The sequence below is a fragment of the Corvus moneduloides genome, chromosome 5 (genome assembly GCF_009650955.1).
Source record: "Corvus moneduloides isolate bCorMon1 chromosome 5, bCorMon1.pri, whole genome shotgun sequence".
NCBI classification, from domain to species: Eukaryota; Metazoa; Chordata; class Aves; order Passeriformes; family Corvidae; genus Corvus; species Corvus moneduloides.
In genome coordinates, this window is record NC_045480.1 from 6383917 (window position 1) to 6403476 (window position 19560).

The 19560-nt window shown below is 35.9% G+C and overlaps 1 protein-coding gene across 2 annotated transcripts; it reads right to left on the reverse strand.

Moving 5' to 3' along the window:
* Positions 1-233: 233 nt before the first annotated feature.
* RNF212 (ring finger protein 212) lies at positions 234-19466 on the reverse strand. Of its 2 annotated transcripts, XM_032110296.1 has the most exons (12): positions 19262-19466; positions 17657-17718; positions 13802-13876; positions 11061-11117; positions 8419-8477; positions 6960-7024; positions 6801-6870; positions 5965-6010; positions 5156-5219; positions 3550-3622; positions 2566-2756; positions 234-1340 (listed from the first exon to the last, which is right to left on the reverse strand). In XM_032110296.1, the coding sequence occupies exons 1-12, from the start codon at positions 19371-19373 to the stop codon at positions 1303-1305; spliced, it is 912 nt and encodes a 303-aa protein (XP_031966187.1). In that variant the 5' UTR covers positions 19374-19466; the 3' UTR covers positions 234-1302. The 2 variants fall into 2 exon arrangements, with proteins under 2 accessions (XP_031966187.1, XP_031966188.1); XM_032110297.1 differs by lacking the exon at positions 13802-13876.
* Between the last annotated feature and the right edge of the window lie 94 nt (positions 19467-19560).

Consider the following 19560-nt stretch of genomic DNA (forward strand, 5'->3'; position numbering starts at 1 on the left):
ACACACCAACTTCCCCACAGTAAAAAAAAGTAAAGGCAGTTATACACTGACATAAGGCAAATGTGAAGTTGAAAATTCCCATGCTGGAACAGGGCAAGGACTCTTCTCCCTGAGCAGTGGAAGAAACATGTGATGAATTGATTGTAACCTCCATTCCTCATCTCCCTGCCCTTCTCAGGGAGGAGGCAGAGCTGGGATGGAGGGAAGGGTGGGGGGAAGGTGTTTTTAAGATTTGTTTTACTTCTCATCATCCTGCTCTGATTTTGTTAGTAGTAAATTCAATTAATATCCTCAAGTTGAGTCTGTTTTCCCCATGATGGTATTTGGTGAATGACTTCTCCCAGTTCTCACCTCAACTCCTGAACCTTTCACTCTCCCACCCACTTGTGACATGAAAAGTAAAACATTTCAACTCAAAAGAAATTCAGGGAACTTTATCTCAAAAAAAAGCCCAGCAGCTTTTAGTTTTATTATGCTTAAAAATAGTTCAGGTAAAACAAAACAAAGGCATTTGATGACTCAGTCATACCAAAATTTTGCCACATACACAGTGATGGTGGGCATGTGAGTTCAAGAGATTCTGAGAAAGAAAAGGTTGCATTCTGGCACGCTTCATTCAGAGTCTCCAGTTGCTACTCCTGGGCAAAAGTAAAAGTACTCTTCTCTGTGTTTTGTCTCTTCATCCCAGTTCCCCCCTTTCATTCCATTTTAGGGAGAAATTGTTGCTACCTAAATCAAATGGTGAACTTTCACAAGTGTGGAACAGATGCTGTGTTATGAGCTTGGCAGAGCCTCCTAGAAAATAATATCCCTCAAAACTTACCCCTTTTGAAGAGTGCAAACAAGGAGAGATGTTTTGAGTAAGAACCAAACTTTGGAATTCTGTAATCAAAAATCCATAAATTAATTTCTTTTTTTTTAGGACTGCAGTCCATCTCTAATACTGTACAGGCACAATTATTTACAGAGTTCTCCTGCAGCTCAATGCACTCACAGCTAAAAAAGCTCATTCAACATATAATCAATCACGTTTTGCCTTAACGCTTAGGTAATAAAGGACTTTTATTTATACAATATATTTGAAGCCAGAATTTCAAAAAACAAAAGGATTTCGTACTCCCATTTAAAACTACTGTAGATGTTAATAACAAAGATGATGTTTTAAATACAGTATTCATGCCGAACAACTAGCTGTTTTATGCCAATTTGTCACGTTACAGAAGCTACAAATACTTTGATATCCAAAGACTATGCAGTGGTTCTCCAGATGTTTCTTAACCAAAACAATTCACAGATGTTTGCTCATCTCTCTGCTGAATGTCCTCCAAAATTAGTTGGTCCTAGAATAAAAATACAAGTACAAATGAAGAAAAAACTTGGTAGAACTAAAGGAAAACTTTATTCATGTAAATTATTTGGGGAATTTGCATAAGGAAAAGCAAAACTATCAAAAATTAAAAATACAACCCATACAATTTGATGAAAACTTTTCTATTGCTGTTTTCAGGAATGTAAATATGCTCCTCTATATTTCCATAAAAGCATTTTTGCCATTTTCCAATTTCAGCTACACAAGTGAATCTCCAACGCATTATTCTGTATATGAACTGCAATTCATTGCAATCATATAGCCAAATGACATCTATTACTAAAGTTCAATACAGCTACTTTTTTTGTAACATTAATTTCTCCCACATTATTTGGAGATCCTATCAGGTTCATGCATTATTTCACATACTGTATCACCGTTCAGAAATTTCACAATTAAAACAATCGCAATGTAAGCTTTTACAAGCTATAAGCCTTCAAGTCTTACAATATTTTTATTTTAGTTTCACGAACTCAAAACTGCTTGAGATGTGCAGGAAGATCACATTTATTAGTATGGAGTAAAAAGTGCTTTAGAGATGAATTATCTTTTTAATATAAGTTAAAAAAAGTATTTCACCTGTGATGCAAACTCTGCAATAAGGAGAATTCGGCTTGCAAGATGTGATGGCAGGGTGCTCCATAACCTCATCCTGGTTCTCTTTCCCAAAAAGGGCTGGACCACTCAAGGTCCCTTCTGACCAGGGCTGTTCTATGATTGTATGTCTATGATTCTGTGATTTTATTAATCAATGTGCCCCAGTGCAATTCCTACCTACATCCATCCCCCTTGGGCTGATTTCTATGCAGCTACTGTGGCTAGTTTTATGTTGCACTCAACAAATAATACCCCGGAGTAGCTCCCTTTTTAGTGTGATTTGTGGACATTTACATGGATATCCTGACAGGCAGATCTTTAAGAAATGTGAAGTTGAGACAGAAAATTTTGACTTTATCAGATTTAAATCTCTGTTAAAATATCATTCTGAAGTGAAGCAAGGACACATTTCCCCAGCAGATACTCTGCTGCACATAAGACCAAGGCAAAATACCATCATAAACACCAATATTTTTCATATTTTGCTGAGAGACTACTTTCAATTTTGAAATATCATTATTATGCTGGTTAATTTATTTAGGCTCCTATGTGCAAAATTTTTCAGGAACTGTTAAATGTTATTTTATAAATATACTTGCCTGGCTGTTGTCTTTGCAGAAGTCCAGAGATGGTGATTGGCTGCCTTGATAGAGGCAGCTGTGGGGAAGGTGATGTAAATGGATACAGCTGAGGGGTTCTGAAATCAGAACTAGCCCATGACCCCCTTCGACTGCTTTGGGATCCAGATGATGATGGACATACACTGTGTGGCAATCTTACAGGGGTGGATCTGTTAATGAAATTAATTCATGCATGTGATTTGAGGCTACTTCTATAACAATACAAAAGATTCCAAAATTATTTCAATTAATTGTGATAATATTTTAAAAGCAAATGTCATAAATTATTGTGCTCTATGAATTCCTTAACAGTTTTTTACTTATTTAAGATTTTTACGTATTTCAAGAAGCACACTGACAAAACAAATTATGGATTCAGAGGTGGAAAAAAAGAAGTACTTTCTTACATATGTTTTAAATTTCTGCTTGGAAGATATATTTGGCTTAATGATTATAAAGAACAAGAGCTGAATTTTTCTGGAACGATTTAAAGTTAATTATTGATATTATTGATAACCCTCACAGTTTGAGACATTTTCAATGTTTAAATGAAAAAAACAGAAACACCTGTTACAGGCTGCATGAAAAGTTTAGGTTATTCAGAGAACAGCCCCTGTGCATATATTGTGCTTTCATCTCTGATTTTTATAAGAATGATACAGCAGAGACATTGTTGCACTTCCTTATTATAAAATTATTACCCCTTTTTATAGAAGTACCATGACCATAGAGATCAACAGCTACAGAAGCTCAGATTATATCTGCATATTTTTGTAAAACGTGATTTCCAGGTAGAACTTTTCACCAAAACCAGACACATTCACATAGGTGATAGCCAGGCTGCACAGTAACACTTCCTCAGATCTAGAATATAACCTTTAAACATACAGATTAATACAGGACAGAGCGGAAATTTCAGTCTCTTATAGGAGATGGTAACCTCTTGAAAAAATACTGAATTACCTTGTAGACGCTGCTCCAATATTTTGACTTGGCATTATTAGAGATGTCTGAGAACTTCTGTAGGATACACTACCTGTTTTTGAAAACAGGAGCGACATGAACTACTCATTTTACTTAAGACATAACTTTGAAAACAAAGATCAGTAGTTTAATTGCATGATTTGGGACAAATTAATGATTGGTTCATTCAAGAACTAAAAATGGTGCACAATTACAACAGTCAATGAGAGAGCTCAGCTGACACAAAACCAACATATTACACCATCCCTGCAAATCTTGTTCCAGTTAAACACGTGTTGGTTTCTTTCACCTTCTTTCATTTATTAGACTATTACTAGGCTATCAGGACAGCTGTGCTGAAGTGCTCCAGTTCTTCAGCTAATCTTTTTTTATCCCATCCACCTCTAAGAAGGAAGTTTTTAGTGCACCATTAAATCATTGTTTCCACTTGCCCTTACTTTTGCACATAAACTTTGATTCCCTCAGCATTGTCCACTGCAAAACTTTATGGGATGTTTCTGAAATGTGCTGAACACATAACTGTTCTACATATAATTTTACTATCTAATAAATATCTATTTATATTTAGACACAATAAAAAAAACAGTTAACCTCAGCTCTCTTTATCTTGTTATGCCTAAATTTATAGGCAAGCATGCATTTAGAAAGAGTCTGAGCTATAAATCAGACAAGCATAGAAAAAGCAATTTTTCCTCCTTCATTGAAATTGCACTACAGTTGCATTTGTCTTTGTTTTGGGACATTTACACCATGTAAAAACATAACAGTGCTAAAAGCTCTTTATGCGGCTGGAGATGGAGTCTATGAATTGCTGAACCCAGGTGAAAGCCTGTCTGAGCATGGACTGCTGCAGAAACATGCTGAATGTAAAACCAAGAATGACAGAGATACATGAATAGTAGACCTGCAAAGCATTAGGAATTCTGGGAAACTCCTCACAAACAAAGAGTTCTCAAGAGACTGCACCAATTTCAGTAGGCTGTTACTCATGTCTTATTTACATCTGAGTGTTACTCAAGCTCAGGGTATGAAGGAATGAAAGAACGTAGTGGCAAGTAAAATGTCTTATACCTTATTACAGTGATAGGGTGAAAAAAAATCACCTTTCTGAAGTTGATCTCAACTACCTCACTTTTGTTACTCAGTATTTTTTTTAACTTCCCTTTAGTTTCCCCCCTCTTCTTCATGTGATGTTTAATATGACATTGTGGGCAATGTTACTCTCTGTTAACCACAGAAAAAATTATGAAGCTTAACAGAGGGTCAACAATGTATATTGCAAGTTTTCCTGTTCTGTTCAATCTTACATATAGTTACAAAATTTTCTTTGCAACTGTTGACTCGGCAAAAATCAGTTTGGTTACAAGTAATCATTTACTGAACAGAAGAGGTAATTACTAGGAAAACATTTCACACTTCAATTTAGCCATTTCCCAACTGCTGGATTGAAGTCCACGTGGTAAATTCCTTACACCTCAACACAATGCAGATTTTTTCAGTAAATTGCTAATGGATGGATTTTAATTTATTCATCCTCTTAATGTAACAGAAATTTTATTCAGTTACAAAGTTAACTTTTACTCACCCATACGTCCATCCTGTGGTGGAGTTATTACTGATAATCTTGTTGGACCAGTTGGTGTCTCAAGCTAAATTAATGGAAAGTCATTAACCACACATTAATAAGTATATTAATTATTAAGACATTTTAAGCAATAGAGTTGTATTTTTGAGGTCTGAAGAGCCTGCAGATTTCTGGAACTTCCTATTGTCAGTTTTGTTCGTAGCACTAAAATGCAAAAGCTAAGAATTAAGTTACTATTTTTAAAGACTGGGGGGGGAGTAAGTGTATTTTTATTCTAATCGGTCACACTCAGATAAGAAACAGATCAGGCACTCCCACTGTTTTCTGTGCTGAGATTCCATTTGCAAGCTAGCATCTGTGCCTGGATGTTACCTCTTCTAACCAGGATACCAACACTGTGAAAAGCTCCTGCCTTCATTCTCGTGTTAGCAATATCATTCAAAACTTGCAATTCCCTACTCAGGTATCAGAGTCTAAACGGCGCTTTCAGACCACTGACATTTTTGTAGTATTGAGATTTTAAGAATTTGCCATTTAATTTGGCACCACAAGTTTAAAAGCCTGTATATGGCATGTGGAGAATATAATTCCAGAAATTAATGTTGTGATTTATTTCCTTTTGGTTTCTTTTGGGGAGCATCTGACTTCTACCCTGCATCAAGCATATCTGAAATCAGCACGCACATTAGAATTGTTTTGAATAGGATGGGGGGAGAATCCTATTTTCTGCAGCATTAACAGAGCAGGAGAAATCCAAAGAATATATGTGTGTAACTACACATAAACATATATTAAAAAAACCCACTTACTTTCCTCACTGGTGAAGGTACAGGATCAATCTCCATTGCCTCCATCCTTGCAAGAAGGTCAAAATAAGTATGACATTGTAATAAAAATAACATTTTCATTATAAAGACTAAATTATGTCAGATTCTAATGTTAAATTTGACTACTAATGGAAAAGCATAATACATAATGCATAACACATAGAAGTATTTAGGACTTATTCCAAAACTCACTAGCAGTAAGAAAAATCTATTCATTGATTCTGAGCTTTGGTTTAGACATTTATAGAGAAAGTTATTTTATGATTAGTGTTGTTATTCTTCCATTTGTCTGAATAAATATGCATAGTTATGTATTTGTCATTTGTATCCACAACAAGGGCACTCTGAAACTCTACTTTTTTGTAGAAAAGAAAGTCACAGTCAAAGGCATAGAAACATTTTAGCTTGAGCAAGCTGTAAATTCATTTTACTTAAAATTAAATGAGCCTTACTGGACTGGTTCATCCCATCTAGCTTGAGACAACTACAGTGTATATATAAGGTGTCTGTACAATAAATTTAGTTCTTCCTTATGGTAAATGGAGAGTGTCTCACTAATCTATCTATCTAGCCATTCATCCAGAAATTCTTTGGAATAAGGTGCATCATGCCTTAGATTTCTTTCCAGTGACCACAATCCATACAACTGTTATGTACACTTGGATAGATAAGACCTTCCTCAGTTCTTTCATATTTGAACAGTTTGCAAAAACAAAACACAAAACCAGAAAATATTTTAAACTCACTACAAAAAAAGTTACTTTCTGTACAAAATATTAGTTAAGATTTTCATTGAAAATTAACAAATTTGTACCTACGTTTCAGAAGTGGAAGGACGACTAGAATGAAGAGAATATGAAGAATAAACATTCTGTTTTCTTGAAGGAACTGAAGTCATTAAGAAATTTAATATTAGAACATAGCTATGTCCAGTGACAGGTATTTCATAGTTAATATCTTAAACCAACACTTCTTACTGGAAAATGGATTTCTGCTTGTACTGGAAAATGGAAGTGGTGTAGTTTTTTCAGGAGGTTTCATACTAAAGAGGAAAGAAGAACCAACAGATATAAATTGAAAGCTGGTTTGATTACTTCACATGTCTAACTAGTCAATAAAGTATAAAATCAAAGCATTTTATCCATCAGTAGCTGGTTTTAACACGACACTATTTGCCATGAAGCAAAAAAAGAATTTATTTTATAAGCTATGAACTTTCTCTTTATACCATAGTATCTGCAGCACTCATTACATACCCAACAACATCAGTTTAGCACAACATTATGGCAAGGTACTTCAGGGAACAAAAGATGGTAAAATACAACTATTAACTATAGCCAAGCCCAAAATTAATTTCATTTCATGAAATTATACATTTGCCAAACTTGAAAAATCTAGTTATGAAAAGAAATGTTGGTGCCTTCATGATATTCATCAATAGGTTTGTAAAACTGGTACCTTTGACAAGAACCATAAATAGGAGGAATATGTTTACTGGGGAAGCAAGGAGAGGCCCTAGGACTCTACTCTTGGTAGAACTCAAAAAAAATTCTAAAATTCAGCAAGAACTCTGTATTTGATAGAACCAAGATGCTATTTATTTGAGATGCAGACAAGAAAATGGAGGCAGTGAATAAAAATATTTAAACTGCAATAATCCACCACATACAGAGTTTCCTTTATACTGTTTTTTCTTTCTGTTACCTTGCACCAGGCAGTCTAAGAGAGCACAATACAGTATTATGTGCATTTTAGAGTCAAGGGAAAGTCTGTACTAAAAAAAAAAAAAAACACAAAAAAAGAATAAAGATTAACAAATTTGTGCAATTAAAGTGCTGGTTTCATGAACTGGCTTATTAATGAGATTTCAGTAACACTTTTGGCTCTATGTTGGAAATAAGATGAAAAGATTAAGGTGTATCAGTCATTAAACAGGGGGATAAGGATAAGCAACCTCTTGGCTACCACTTTGAAACATTTAAGAAAAAACACTCATTCAAGATGAGACAAGAAGTTAATTTTTACTAGAAAAATAAAAGATGAGAACCATGTTACAAAATTCTGGTAACTTTGTAAATGGGCTAAGATACCAGGAAGGGTATCATAGCACTTTCAGGCTGCTGCTAGAAAGTCCATTGCAAAATACACAAATGTGGTTATGTAATTGCAAACAAAAATTTAAAATGGAGTATCTATATGACAGACTTGATGAAAAGTTAATTTCTGAGTTAACTACTGAGTTGAATTTTAAAATAAAAGGACTTTTTTGTGACAGGATTGATTAATGTGAATAAAATGGATCTGATGTCAGAAATCACTATTCATTTACTTCTGTAAAAATAAAGAACACAAACAAAGCATGAAATTTTTATTGTTTTATCCATTAAACTTAGTGTTGTCTGATTACATTTACTTTTGCTGCATTAAACCTCTTACCATTGTATATGTTGCACTTGTTGTGTTACTTTCTTGAGAGACTCTTCCAGCTTTGCTATCTGTGAGATAATCATAGATTTAAACAAAATCTATTTGTGTGATATACAGCTTCATTTTCATCCAACTTGTATTCTAAAATGTTGAAAGGCTGCTTTCTATTGCTTTTAATCTTAAGACATCATTGCTATTCCAGATTTATTGGAGCTGTTATGGCTGTGTTATGGATCCATTAAACAGTCAGTCTGGAAGAGATATGCTTCTTTTTGGCAGTTAAAGACTTAGTTTGATTACCTTTTGTTAAGTATGCTGGTAATACTGGATAAATTAATACTGTGAAAAGTGCTTAAAAACAATTTTCTTTTCTTTTGCTTCCTATTTTCCATATCTGATATAAAACCTATGATATGATTAATATGGAGTTACCTGGAAAAGCTACCAATAAATGTAGAAAATGCCATATTCCCATATTTCTCATTTCAGATTTGATATGTACTCAGTTCACTGCAGTTACCTATTTGTAATAAGCTTAAGTGAAAAGTATTTCCTGCTATGTTAGAGACACAACCAAAAGTATCTCCATTAAAGAATGTTATGAGCTGGCAAAATTGAAGAATATTAAGGTCAAGAACATTAGGTCAGCTCCCTAGTATGTGTATTTTTTACAGTCTTTCATTATGTGAACATATATTATATTTTATGAAGGATGTAAAAATTTACTCAACAGCCTCAATACTGCATCTATATTTTATCCTTAATTTCCATTATGTGACCTTAATCCTTCATACTGCTAATATTTTCATTTGAAGGCAAATTATGAGTTTGCTTGTTAACTTTTCATGCTTCTCACACTATTATTTGAGTCCTTTAATAAAATTACCTGATCTATAAAATCATACTGTTTGTGGGAGACACTATGCTCTTTTTGCAGATGTAAAACTCTGCAAAAAAGATTGAAGACATATTATAATTAATGTAAGGTCTGGTTTTTGGTATTCTTCTGTTTTCTTCTTCCTAATGAGAGCTAGGTTTGATTAAGAAAGTGACCGGTCAGGAAGAATGTACTTCTACCCTGTCGCTCTGTAGGACTGGGTAATTTTAAGACCAAAGTACCTTAAAGAAGGTAACTATTTGATTTTCAGTATTTTGGGATCCTAGCATAAACAGGCCATCTAGACCTGACAGGAACATGGACAGCAAGTGCCCACCATCACTTGCACCCCAATATCTGCACAATTCACAAAAACAGCAACAAAGCAGTTTAATGATGACAATGAGACCTTGTTGGTTGACAGTGACAGGGATGACAAACTAGAAATAAGGAAGAGGACCTGAAACAAGACAGCCATGAGAAACTGGAATGGTGTTTAATATAACCAGCCTCTCCCGACCCTGATCCAATGCAAGCAGTTTTAGCATACTAACAATACACAGAATGAGGAAAACAACAACAAACCCACCTGAAACAGTGTGTCATTGAAGCAGCAATCGACTATATTTTCAACTGTTTTGGTACTGTCACCCAAACACCTTCCTTAGGTCAAGTACCATCCCTGAATACTTTACAAACACTCTTGAATGAATGTCTCAACAGTAAATAACTTAGAAAATTACCATTAAAAAGTATCAAAACTCTCCACAGATTCTTTGGAGATAACATCTCTATTTATGCTGAATTCTATTAAGAGATTTATTTTGCTTCGTCTACAGGTTTCAGTTTTACCATCTGGAGTTGGTGCAATAGATTAGAAAGGGGATAAAATCAGGATTCCTCCCTGACCTGGCTTTGAAAGCAGAAGGACAGCACCCTAAAAGAACTACACACACCACAGTACACTATGACTGATCCCAAAATGCATTCATGGAGAAGAGGGAAGAATGGGCCACAGAGCACCAAATTCTCCAAGCTTTCTATCCATGACAATCATACCAGAAACTCTCCTCACACATGAAATGGCCACCTGGGCAGCTACATGAGCTTTTCTCTGTCATTTCATACACGGAGCACCCACTCAGGGGACAAGTCACCAATACTGCCAAGTAGCTTTAAGCAATATTCCATGTCCTTAGAAATGAAAGAAACACCCAACTATTTTATCAAATATTTAGAAGTAGCTGAAAAATGAAAAAGAAATCTGCCTTCCAGCTTACAAAGGAAGAAGCAGAGTCACAAATGCAGTACCTGTTCTCCACAGAATAATTAATTCTGTCCTTCTTCTCACTGAGCTATCCCAAATCCAGGGTATTAGCCCTTAGTCTTGCTCCCCATTGCTCAAGCTTCTCATTTATTTTGCCAGCCCTAGTCTTCTTTCCCTCTGGGCTTATCTTTTAGCACCTATCTCTCCCCACCTCTTTCACATTCCCCTCCATACAGTTAATTGGTTTCTTCCCGCCCTGTTCTTTGATTCTCCATTTAATCTTAATCACCTCACAACTAGAATATTGCATTAAAAATAGTCACCAGAATTAATACAGCCCTCACAGACTTTAAACATTTAAAAACTGGTATATATAATGACAGAAATTAGTCAATCCTGACAAATTATTCTAAGTATTCTGATAAAAGATTAATATAATTTCTAAAAATAAACCAAAGTAACAAGGCAAACATAAACAAAACCCAAGAAAATCACAATTAGAGTTACCTTTTGTTTGTGGTATGCTAATAAATGCTTACGATGTTTTTCTTGAAATTCTGAAACCTAAAAATAAATACAGTTATATCAAGCGTCACATAATTACATTTACGCACCACAGCGAAGAAGTGACAGAAAAGAACTACTTCACAGTATTCAAAGATTTTTGTATTTTAATAGGCAGTTAACGTATCTTCTTTAAATCCTCTCCAAAAAACCCCAAAAAACCCCAAAAAACATTCTAAGTTATCATCACAGATAGAGGAAGTCTTTTAATGTTCATTTAATCCAATATCACCTACACTAGAGTTGCTAGATTTATTTCACTGAAGTTATATTTTAACCCTGTGTTCAATAAAAAGGTAAAGACATTAGAAAGCCAGTTTAGCTGCAGTGTTTCTTATTCATTAGTGCTAAGCAAACACATACAATTAATGGCAACATAAAAAGTAATCTGTCCTACTGGCAATTATAATATGCCCTGTAAAAATACCCTGTTAATTAAAAAATAGTTGTTAGACACACTGTCTGGTGATGTGTAAGTACTTCTTGTGTCCAAATGAGGATCATAAACCATGACAGGTTAAAAGTAAAAATGACAAGGAAGGCAAGACAAGAGCTTGAGGAACAAATTACCATAGGCAATAACTTCTAATACATCTTTCTTCTCATGTGTAAGAAAACTGCCAGAAAATGTGAAGGAATAGGGACAACCAAGAAGAAACACTGACAATATAAACCCACAGAGAAGTATCCAACTTAAATGGTTACTGTTTATTCCCTGTGGAAGAACCCGGGAGGTTCCCATCAAAGGATCAGACATGTCTTCGGAAGAGCTGATGGAGGAAATAACCCTCAGAAAGAGATGGCTTTGAGCTGCCTCCCCTCACTCAGAAATGAGTTCTTGGTCTAGGAGAAACCTGATTGTCAGTTTAGTGCTCAGTACCAGTCAAAAAGTAAATCAGATCTTACCAGTCATTTAAAACAGAATAGGGGACATCATTGTTCCCCTTTAAAAAATGCATGTTACTCTATCCTGAGTCTGCTTAACATCTCAGAAAGGATAGAGTAGTTCTGAAAATAGTTCAGATTAATCAGAGGTATGCAAGAGCTTCAGTAAAAGAAGGACCACATAGAATATGAATCTTCATGGCTGAAAAAAAGATCATTGAAGAAGGGATGCATTAGCAATCTAAAACTAATGATTAGCACAGATGTAGTGCATGGGAATGGACACCTTTTCCTCCAGAATGGGATTCAAGAGTATCAAATGAAACTAACAGGTTAAAACCTGAAAAATGAAACCATCACCATGCAGTGAACAACCTGTGGGCCTCCCTTCCACAGTATGAGACAGAAGCTAAAATGCAGGAATTATGCGGGGGAAAATATCCACCACAAGCATCTGAATGCAGAGGACCAACCCCACCTTGAGAAATCCCTATGTCATGAGTTTCTGAAAGCTGGGAGGCTCTTCTGGAGATGCATCACTACATGCCAGCTCTGCTCTCATGCTTTCCAAAGCACCCACTGTTGTGGCAAGATATAAGATTAGATAAGAGATTAGATGTCTTTTGATGCTGGGACAAGTTCTGAACATACCTCAATGCCTTCATTATGCTTCAGTATGTTCCCAACAGGTTATCTCAGGCCACAGGCAACCTACCTCAGCCTTTAGAGATTGAGCCCTCTTCTACCTTCCTTTGGCACATCATGGAAGTTTGCATTCCCATGTGATTGGAGGTGTGGTTCCCTGCATTTGTTCAGTTTACAGAGTAATTGCTGATCCTGCTGTTAAAAAGTGGATATGGAAGGATGGAGGAAAGCTTCATGTTTACCATGTGTTACCTCTGCATCTGAGGAGAAGCCCTGCTCAAGAAAGGGGCCAAGCTCAGCTCTGGAAAAGCCTGTGAAGCCTCGGATAGAGCAAATGTGAATCCATGACCATTGCAGGAGAAAACTGGCAATATTCCCTGGGTCACTGTTCTGCTGGATCAGGAAGCTCACCCAAAGATCAGCAAGTCCCATCCCAAGGAGATGAGAACAGACAACGACGGCTGCAGCTGGGCCCAGGGAGAATGTACTGCTGGAGCGGCTGAAACTGCTGCCGAAATGCACAGGGACAAGAAGTGCCAAAGCCAAGCTGAAGAGATGCAGAAAATGAGGAGGAAATGGGAGCTTGTATGCACTCATTTAACCCAGACAGCTACTGAAGTTTTTGACTGGAAACTAAGCCTGAAGAAAGGAACCCTATCTGGAATTTACAAAGCAGGAGGAAATTGACCTTGGAATCATTTACTACATCTATCTGGGGAAAAAAAAGATACCTGTTTTGATTAAAAAAACAAAAAAAAAGGAAAAGGGAGAAAGAGCACAAGCAGCTCAGGACTGTAGCCAGCTCAGGTTTTCACTGTGTAATTTTTTATTGTTGTAATTAAGGCACACTATCTGGGCATGTTTAAGCTTCTGGCAGATCTAATTTTTCATTGCATTGCATTGAAAGTGATTTTACACCATTAAAATAACCAGACTAGTGGTCCTTAGAGAGAGTTTGAAAACATAAGCAGTGACCATAATGAATAATTTATGTCTTCTTAAGAACTTTGAAACTGTAGAATTAAGGAAGTAAAAATGGTAATGAGCATACATTCATTTTCAAACATTCATTCATATACTTCTCCCATTCACATAAAAATCAGTAGGAGCTGTTGATTACTTTATAGAGTTAAAAAGTTTTAAGGCAGATTCACCTGTGATATTTCTTTTGAATATTTCTTGCATAACACATCTACTCCCATGAACAGTGATTGAATATCAGGATTTGTCTATGAAGAAAGGAAAGTATACCAAGGTTAGGATTTTTATTAGCAAGTTATATTAAATAAAGTCTTTTGTAAAGTGTTTCTTAAATTGACTGATGTATATAGATTAAAAAAATTGACAGATCAGGGTAGGATAATGCAGAAATTGAAAACAAGCCCAGTGTTCTTTAATGGCCTTATCAACCATCTGGAAAGCATTGGGCTTTTGTTTAAATATACTACACACATACATACTTATTGAGATTCAGGTAGTACCAGTGTCCCGAGGACATTCAAGGAGGATGCTGTGGCCCATGGAAGAGGCATTGCATTCAGACCAACAGCCAGGTTTCTGGCAGCCCCTTTTGGTTCTCACCATTCCCAGCCACCTGGATGCATTTTATAAACCAGTTTTGTTTCAAAGTCCTTTTTCAGAACAGTTCTAGTGCTGACTGGGATCCCTTTGTCTCTCCCACCCACTGGGCAGCAGAATATTATCCTAGAATAAGGAAAGATCCCTAAAGTAGTTGCTGAATTTTTAAAGTATTTTATGACTTGTGTCTTTTAATCAGAGATCATGATGTGGCCTCACAAATTGCCACGTGTGCTCTTAAAAAATGTTGAGTAAGTGCTCTACACCTAAGCCATCATTGTAAAAAAATATATTTATTACTTATGGCAAGGAAAGCATTGCTGCAAAATAAAAAGTGGATTTCAGAACAATAGTGACATTTGAACATCTATCCAAATCTATAAAGTAGTGTATTTAAGTCTTACTTTAATCCAGAATACACACATTCCTAATCTGCTCATAAGAAAAACAAAGAAAATACAACCCCAAAACAGTTATATTAGTTACAGTACTACATTAGAATAGTTAAACAGCTTTCAAAAACAATGAATCTCAGGAAAAAAAATCTACCTGTAAACTGGAAGGTTCTCTTTGATGTATTGTAAATGTGTAAGAAAAGACATGTTTACAATTAGCCCAAATTTGAATTAAAAAAGCAGAAATAATGCTGGCGTACTCAGACGATAGGAGAAGGATGTCCCAGAAAGAAGGCAGCCCTTATGTAAGGAACCACCTTTCAAAATCCAGTAAAAAAGAACTGAAACTGCTGTAGGCAAAATCTAAATTACTCCCAGAAGTGCTAAAAATCTCAAAAAGCTTTAAAAAAATAGAAGAATTCTAGAAGGTGAATTATTAAAAGAAATAAGAACTAGGCCACTGGTGAATGAAGCATAAGTTTTCTGGGATACTAAGAAAGCAGAAGGGTAAGTGCAGTCACTTTAATTAAAAATAGTGCATTGAAAAAAGATTAGGCTTTGCTCCAGTTTGAAATGCACAAACATCTAAAAAGACAGTATTTTTACCTACACCAAAAATATCTTAACACTAGCATAAAGTCAAATATCCAAGATTCAATAACAATTCAATAACAATTCCAAAACCTATTTTCAATGTGTGCTTAAATGATATCTTTTTAATTATAAAGGAAAAGGGAGCATCTTATGTATGAAAAATAATTGAGAAGCTAAATTAACCTGGATTTGCAATGGATTTGTATCTTCTGTTTCCCATATTGTGACATAAGCTACTGTGATGTCTTGTGCAGCAATTCACCTGATGGTCTGCACTGTTTGCTCACTGCAGAGCTGTGCTTGCAGCTGCCAATGCTTTTCTGATTACTGATGAGTTGTACCTGCACCCCTCTCACCAGGGGAAAGCAAGGAAAAGCAGTTTTTTCCTTGCTTTCCCCAGCTACTAATCTACAGAACTCACAGGAGGTAATTAATTGCATTTGAGACTTCCTCTGAACTTTTGAATTTGGTTGACATTAGCCAAAGCATTCAAAAATTTCCAACTGACACATGGAGAAAGAGAAAAGCAGACAGACGGCACAGTTAACCTACCTATGGTATTTATACAAAGAAAATACAAACAAGACAATAATATTCCATCTAGAAAACTTCATATATTTATAAAAATACATTTAGCTTCTTTAAATGAAATGTATTCATAGGAGCCAAGCTCCTATGCTCCTATTTAGGGTTCTATCAAAGCAATGACCTTGGTTTAAGTACCTATCAGATTTGAAAAAAATAAAACCCAACCAGCTTCGTGCTGATGTAAAAACTCTTTCAAATAAAGGTTTGTACACCACTGTTTGTATTTTATCTGTTGCATGGAGGAGTAGCAGATGTTAATATGATATTCTGAAATACTGAACAGATTCTGATTTAGCATAACACTTAACCACCCTCTGGGGAAAAGCGAGTGGGGATCATGAGACATGGAAGGAAGACATAAAGGTGACAAGAATGCATTACTGCAAAGATGAGAATATTTAATGTGTACATGTTGATTACCCCAACATACAACTTAATTAGGAGTTCTAACACATTTATAGGACCTCCTCCTCATTGAGAATTCTTCCATAGCATCAAGCTCATAAAGCTTACCAGGTATATTTCCACTAAGGTTCCTGAATTATGGAGCCATGACTTTTTTATATGCATCTTTAATTATCATTCCAATCATTTTATCTGTTCTTAATCAAGGCTAAGCAATCATCATTAATGTCTTTTTTAAAGAATATGGTAATTTGCTTCCTTCCAGCCCTCCAGAGCAGTGGCAGGTTCTAATGAAACATCTAATATTTTTGTTAGTATCCCAGTTATTGCATTTATAAATTCCTTCTGCTTTTTTGAAGTAAATGATCAAGTTCTGCTGAATTACTGCAACTTAAGACTGATTTAACTTAAAAATTGGATTGTTTTGAGCAAGGTGTTGGACAAGATGACCTCCAGAAGCACCTGAAAACTTAAATTATTGTTTGATGGAAATTAATAACAAAGTTTGCAGCAACAATAGGTTGATATTGAAAGCATATTAAAATATGCCCTTTAGAATTTTTATGAAGGGCTTTTTGATTGTTTTTGTATTTGATTACTGTGTGCACTGTTCCTTTGTATTATAATTGCATTTTGTCGTTTTGTTGTAATTTTATTTTAGTAGCACTGTCTTCTTCAGCATGCAAGATTCCTAGAAGGCCTTCATGTTTAACTGTATTGAATTTTATTAAATGTTTTAAGTGTTTCTCTTTTATCCTTACAAGGCATTGTCTCTTAGGTAGGCATCAGTCTACAAAACTATACATTTTTTCACAACCTATTTATGAAATCAGCTAAAGAGAAGATTGCTCCTGGGAGAAATGGCAAAATTAAATATTCCTAGTGGTTTATCAAGAAAGGGAATTAAAAGCTCTTAATTCTCCAGTGAATAACAAGAATTCCCAATAATATTTCAGATCCTTTCTTAATCACACAGCCACGAGGAAAATAGTAAAGCTTAAGAGAAAACAGGGGGAAAAAAAATCTAATCCACTTGAAAACATTGCTGAGCCATCATGCAGGTTTTCAATTCAGTCCATTACATGAAATAATTTACTACAGTTCATCTTCTGTGATGTACAAATGCCAAAATCAATAAACATTTTTCACATTTTGATAGTAGTCACTGATGTTACACAGTAACCAGTAACATTTCTTGAAAAGTTTAGAATGATTTACAGTCCAGCAGAACCTGAAAACCTAGAGTCTCCACGGGTTTTAATTTGAAGGAACATAAACAACAAAAAGCTGAGCTGTCTGGCGCGTACATATGTAAGTTTAGCAACTATTATCAGCAAATATTCATGTCACAGCTGGCAAAAAAAAAGGAAGCATTTTGTAATGCAAATAGTTTAGCTGTTAAGCAAACCACAGATTAATGTAACGCAACAAAACTAAAGCTTGATTTACCTGTTTTGAAAGGACTAACGTACGACAAGCAGTTCTACAGATCAAACATTCATCCTTTTTGCCTGTAAGGTAAAGACACATTTAAAATATACATCAAACTGAATAGATATCGAATACATTGTAAATAGAATGTGATGCCTAAACCTCTGGAGCTTGTGGAAGAAATCTGCAGGTTAAACAAGAAGTATGAATAAACATGAATGAAGAATTTCATTCTATAACCATTACACAGAGTTGCACAGGAAAAATGTGTGTGAATGTCATCAGGTCTTACTCCTGCAAATAAGCACTCATGTAAATGATTTCATGAATATCATTAGTGTCACAAAATGCAGGTGACTTTTAGTTCCCTTGATTTAAATAGGACTATTTGCCTGGTTTAATTAAATGCATGCTTAAGTGCACTAATGACTTACAGTCAACCTGATATGTGGCTTTTTAGACTGGGACACAGTCTGGTTCTCCCAAGAAAATATATGAAACAAAAATGTCAAATTAATAATTTTAACCCTCCAGTGAAAAAACAATAAAATCACTTTTTAAAACTTTACCACTTTTAAACTGTCTCTTTGATTATTTGCAAATATATTAGAAAATATTTATAGCAAATACATACTATTTCAATATTTATAATTGGTAATTTTACTAGCTACTTCTAAAGATTCTAAGGATCAATATTTATAAACATCTTTAAATACATTTTAAAACTTGTATTGTCATTAATATTGAATTCACAGCAAAAAGATATGTGGTCTCGTAGGTCTTTTTCTGCCAAATGCTATTAAGAGCAGCAAGGAGAGATGTTGTTCAGGTTCTAGGAGCCTGCAAGCTGTATTTAGAAGCTACATTTTATGATTCTCTATCCTCAAGAGCAAGCCTGTGAAAACGTCTAGTCAAAAGTTTTTAATTCTGAAATACGGATTGATCATTTCTTCTGTGTGCCCTTACAAAAACCAGGGCATTTAGCATGATCTCAAAGGGAAAAACATTGATATTTGTCTGCCGCCTTTTTCTTTCTTTGGAAAAACAATTTCATTATTCCTCTCTTTCCCACATATCTTCATCCGAGAACATCACAGGAGTCCCAAAATATGGTTCTGGAATTATACATAACACAAGAGCTTCAAAACATCACCTCCAACTTTCCCTCATGCTGCTGAAACTTTTCAGGAACAATACTGAGCCTTAAAACTTATTAAAGCTAGTACTTCCAAAACCTACCCTAAAAAAACCCTACGGTTTTTAAATTGCTCTTTCACTAAAGAAAAACCATTCCTTTTCCCACATTAGCCAGAAGAGAGTGCCATCTATTAGGGTTTTACAAAATTATGGATCATAAGCATCCAGAATCCAGTTTTATTGAAGCCTCCATTGCCGGTGCCCAAGGCTTGCTCTCAAAGCCACATCAACCTGGAGGTAGACGCACACAGGTTTTACTGTTTGAAGCAAATCAATAGCAAGGATTGGAAAGGGTTATCAGTAACATTCGAAAAAGTGCTCAGAGCTGTCTTTGTTTCCACATCGGGCCAGAAATACCACTGTTTAGGGCGGATGTGTGCACGCCAGCACAGCCCGCCCCGCCGGGCGCGCCCCAGCAGCCATTACCTTTCTTCAGGCAAATCTCACAGAAAACGTGGCCGCAGCTGGTGAGGCTGAACGGCGGCGTGGGGTTGCGGGGTTCGCAGAGGCAGGAGTTGCAGAATACGGGCACGGCCATGGGGCAGCTGGGGCAGAGCCGTCCGTCCTCAGGCCCAGCCCCCCGGCTGCGTCCCCGCCACGTCCCGCCCGCTGAGGCGGCCCCGAGGGCAGCGCGCCCGGCGCCCCTCCCGCCGCGGGGCCTGAGGGCGGCAGAGCTTGGTCCTCACACCCCCCAACGCCCCCCCGGAATTTGGTTTTTCTGGCCT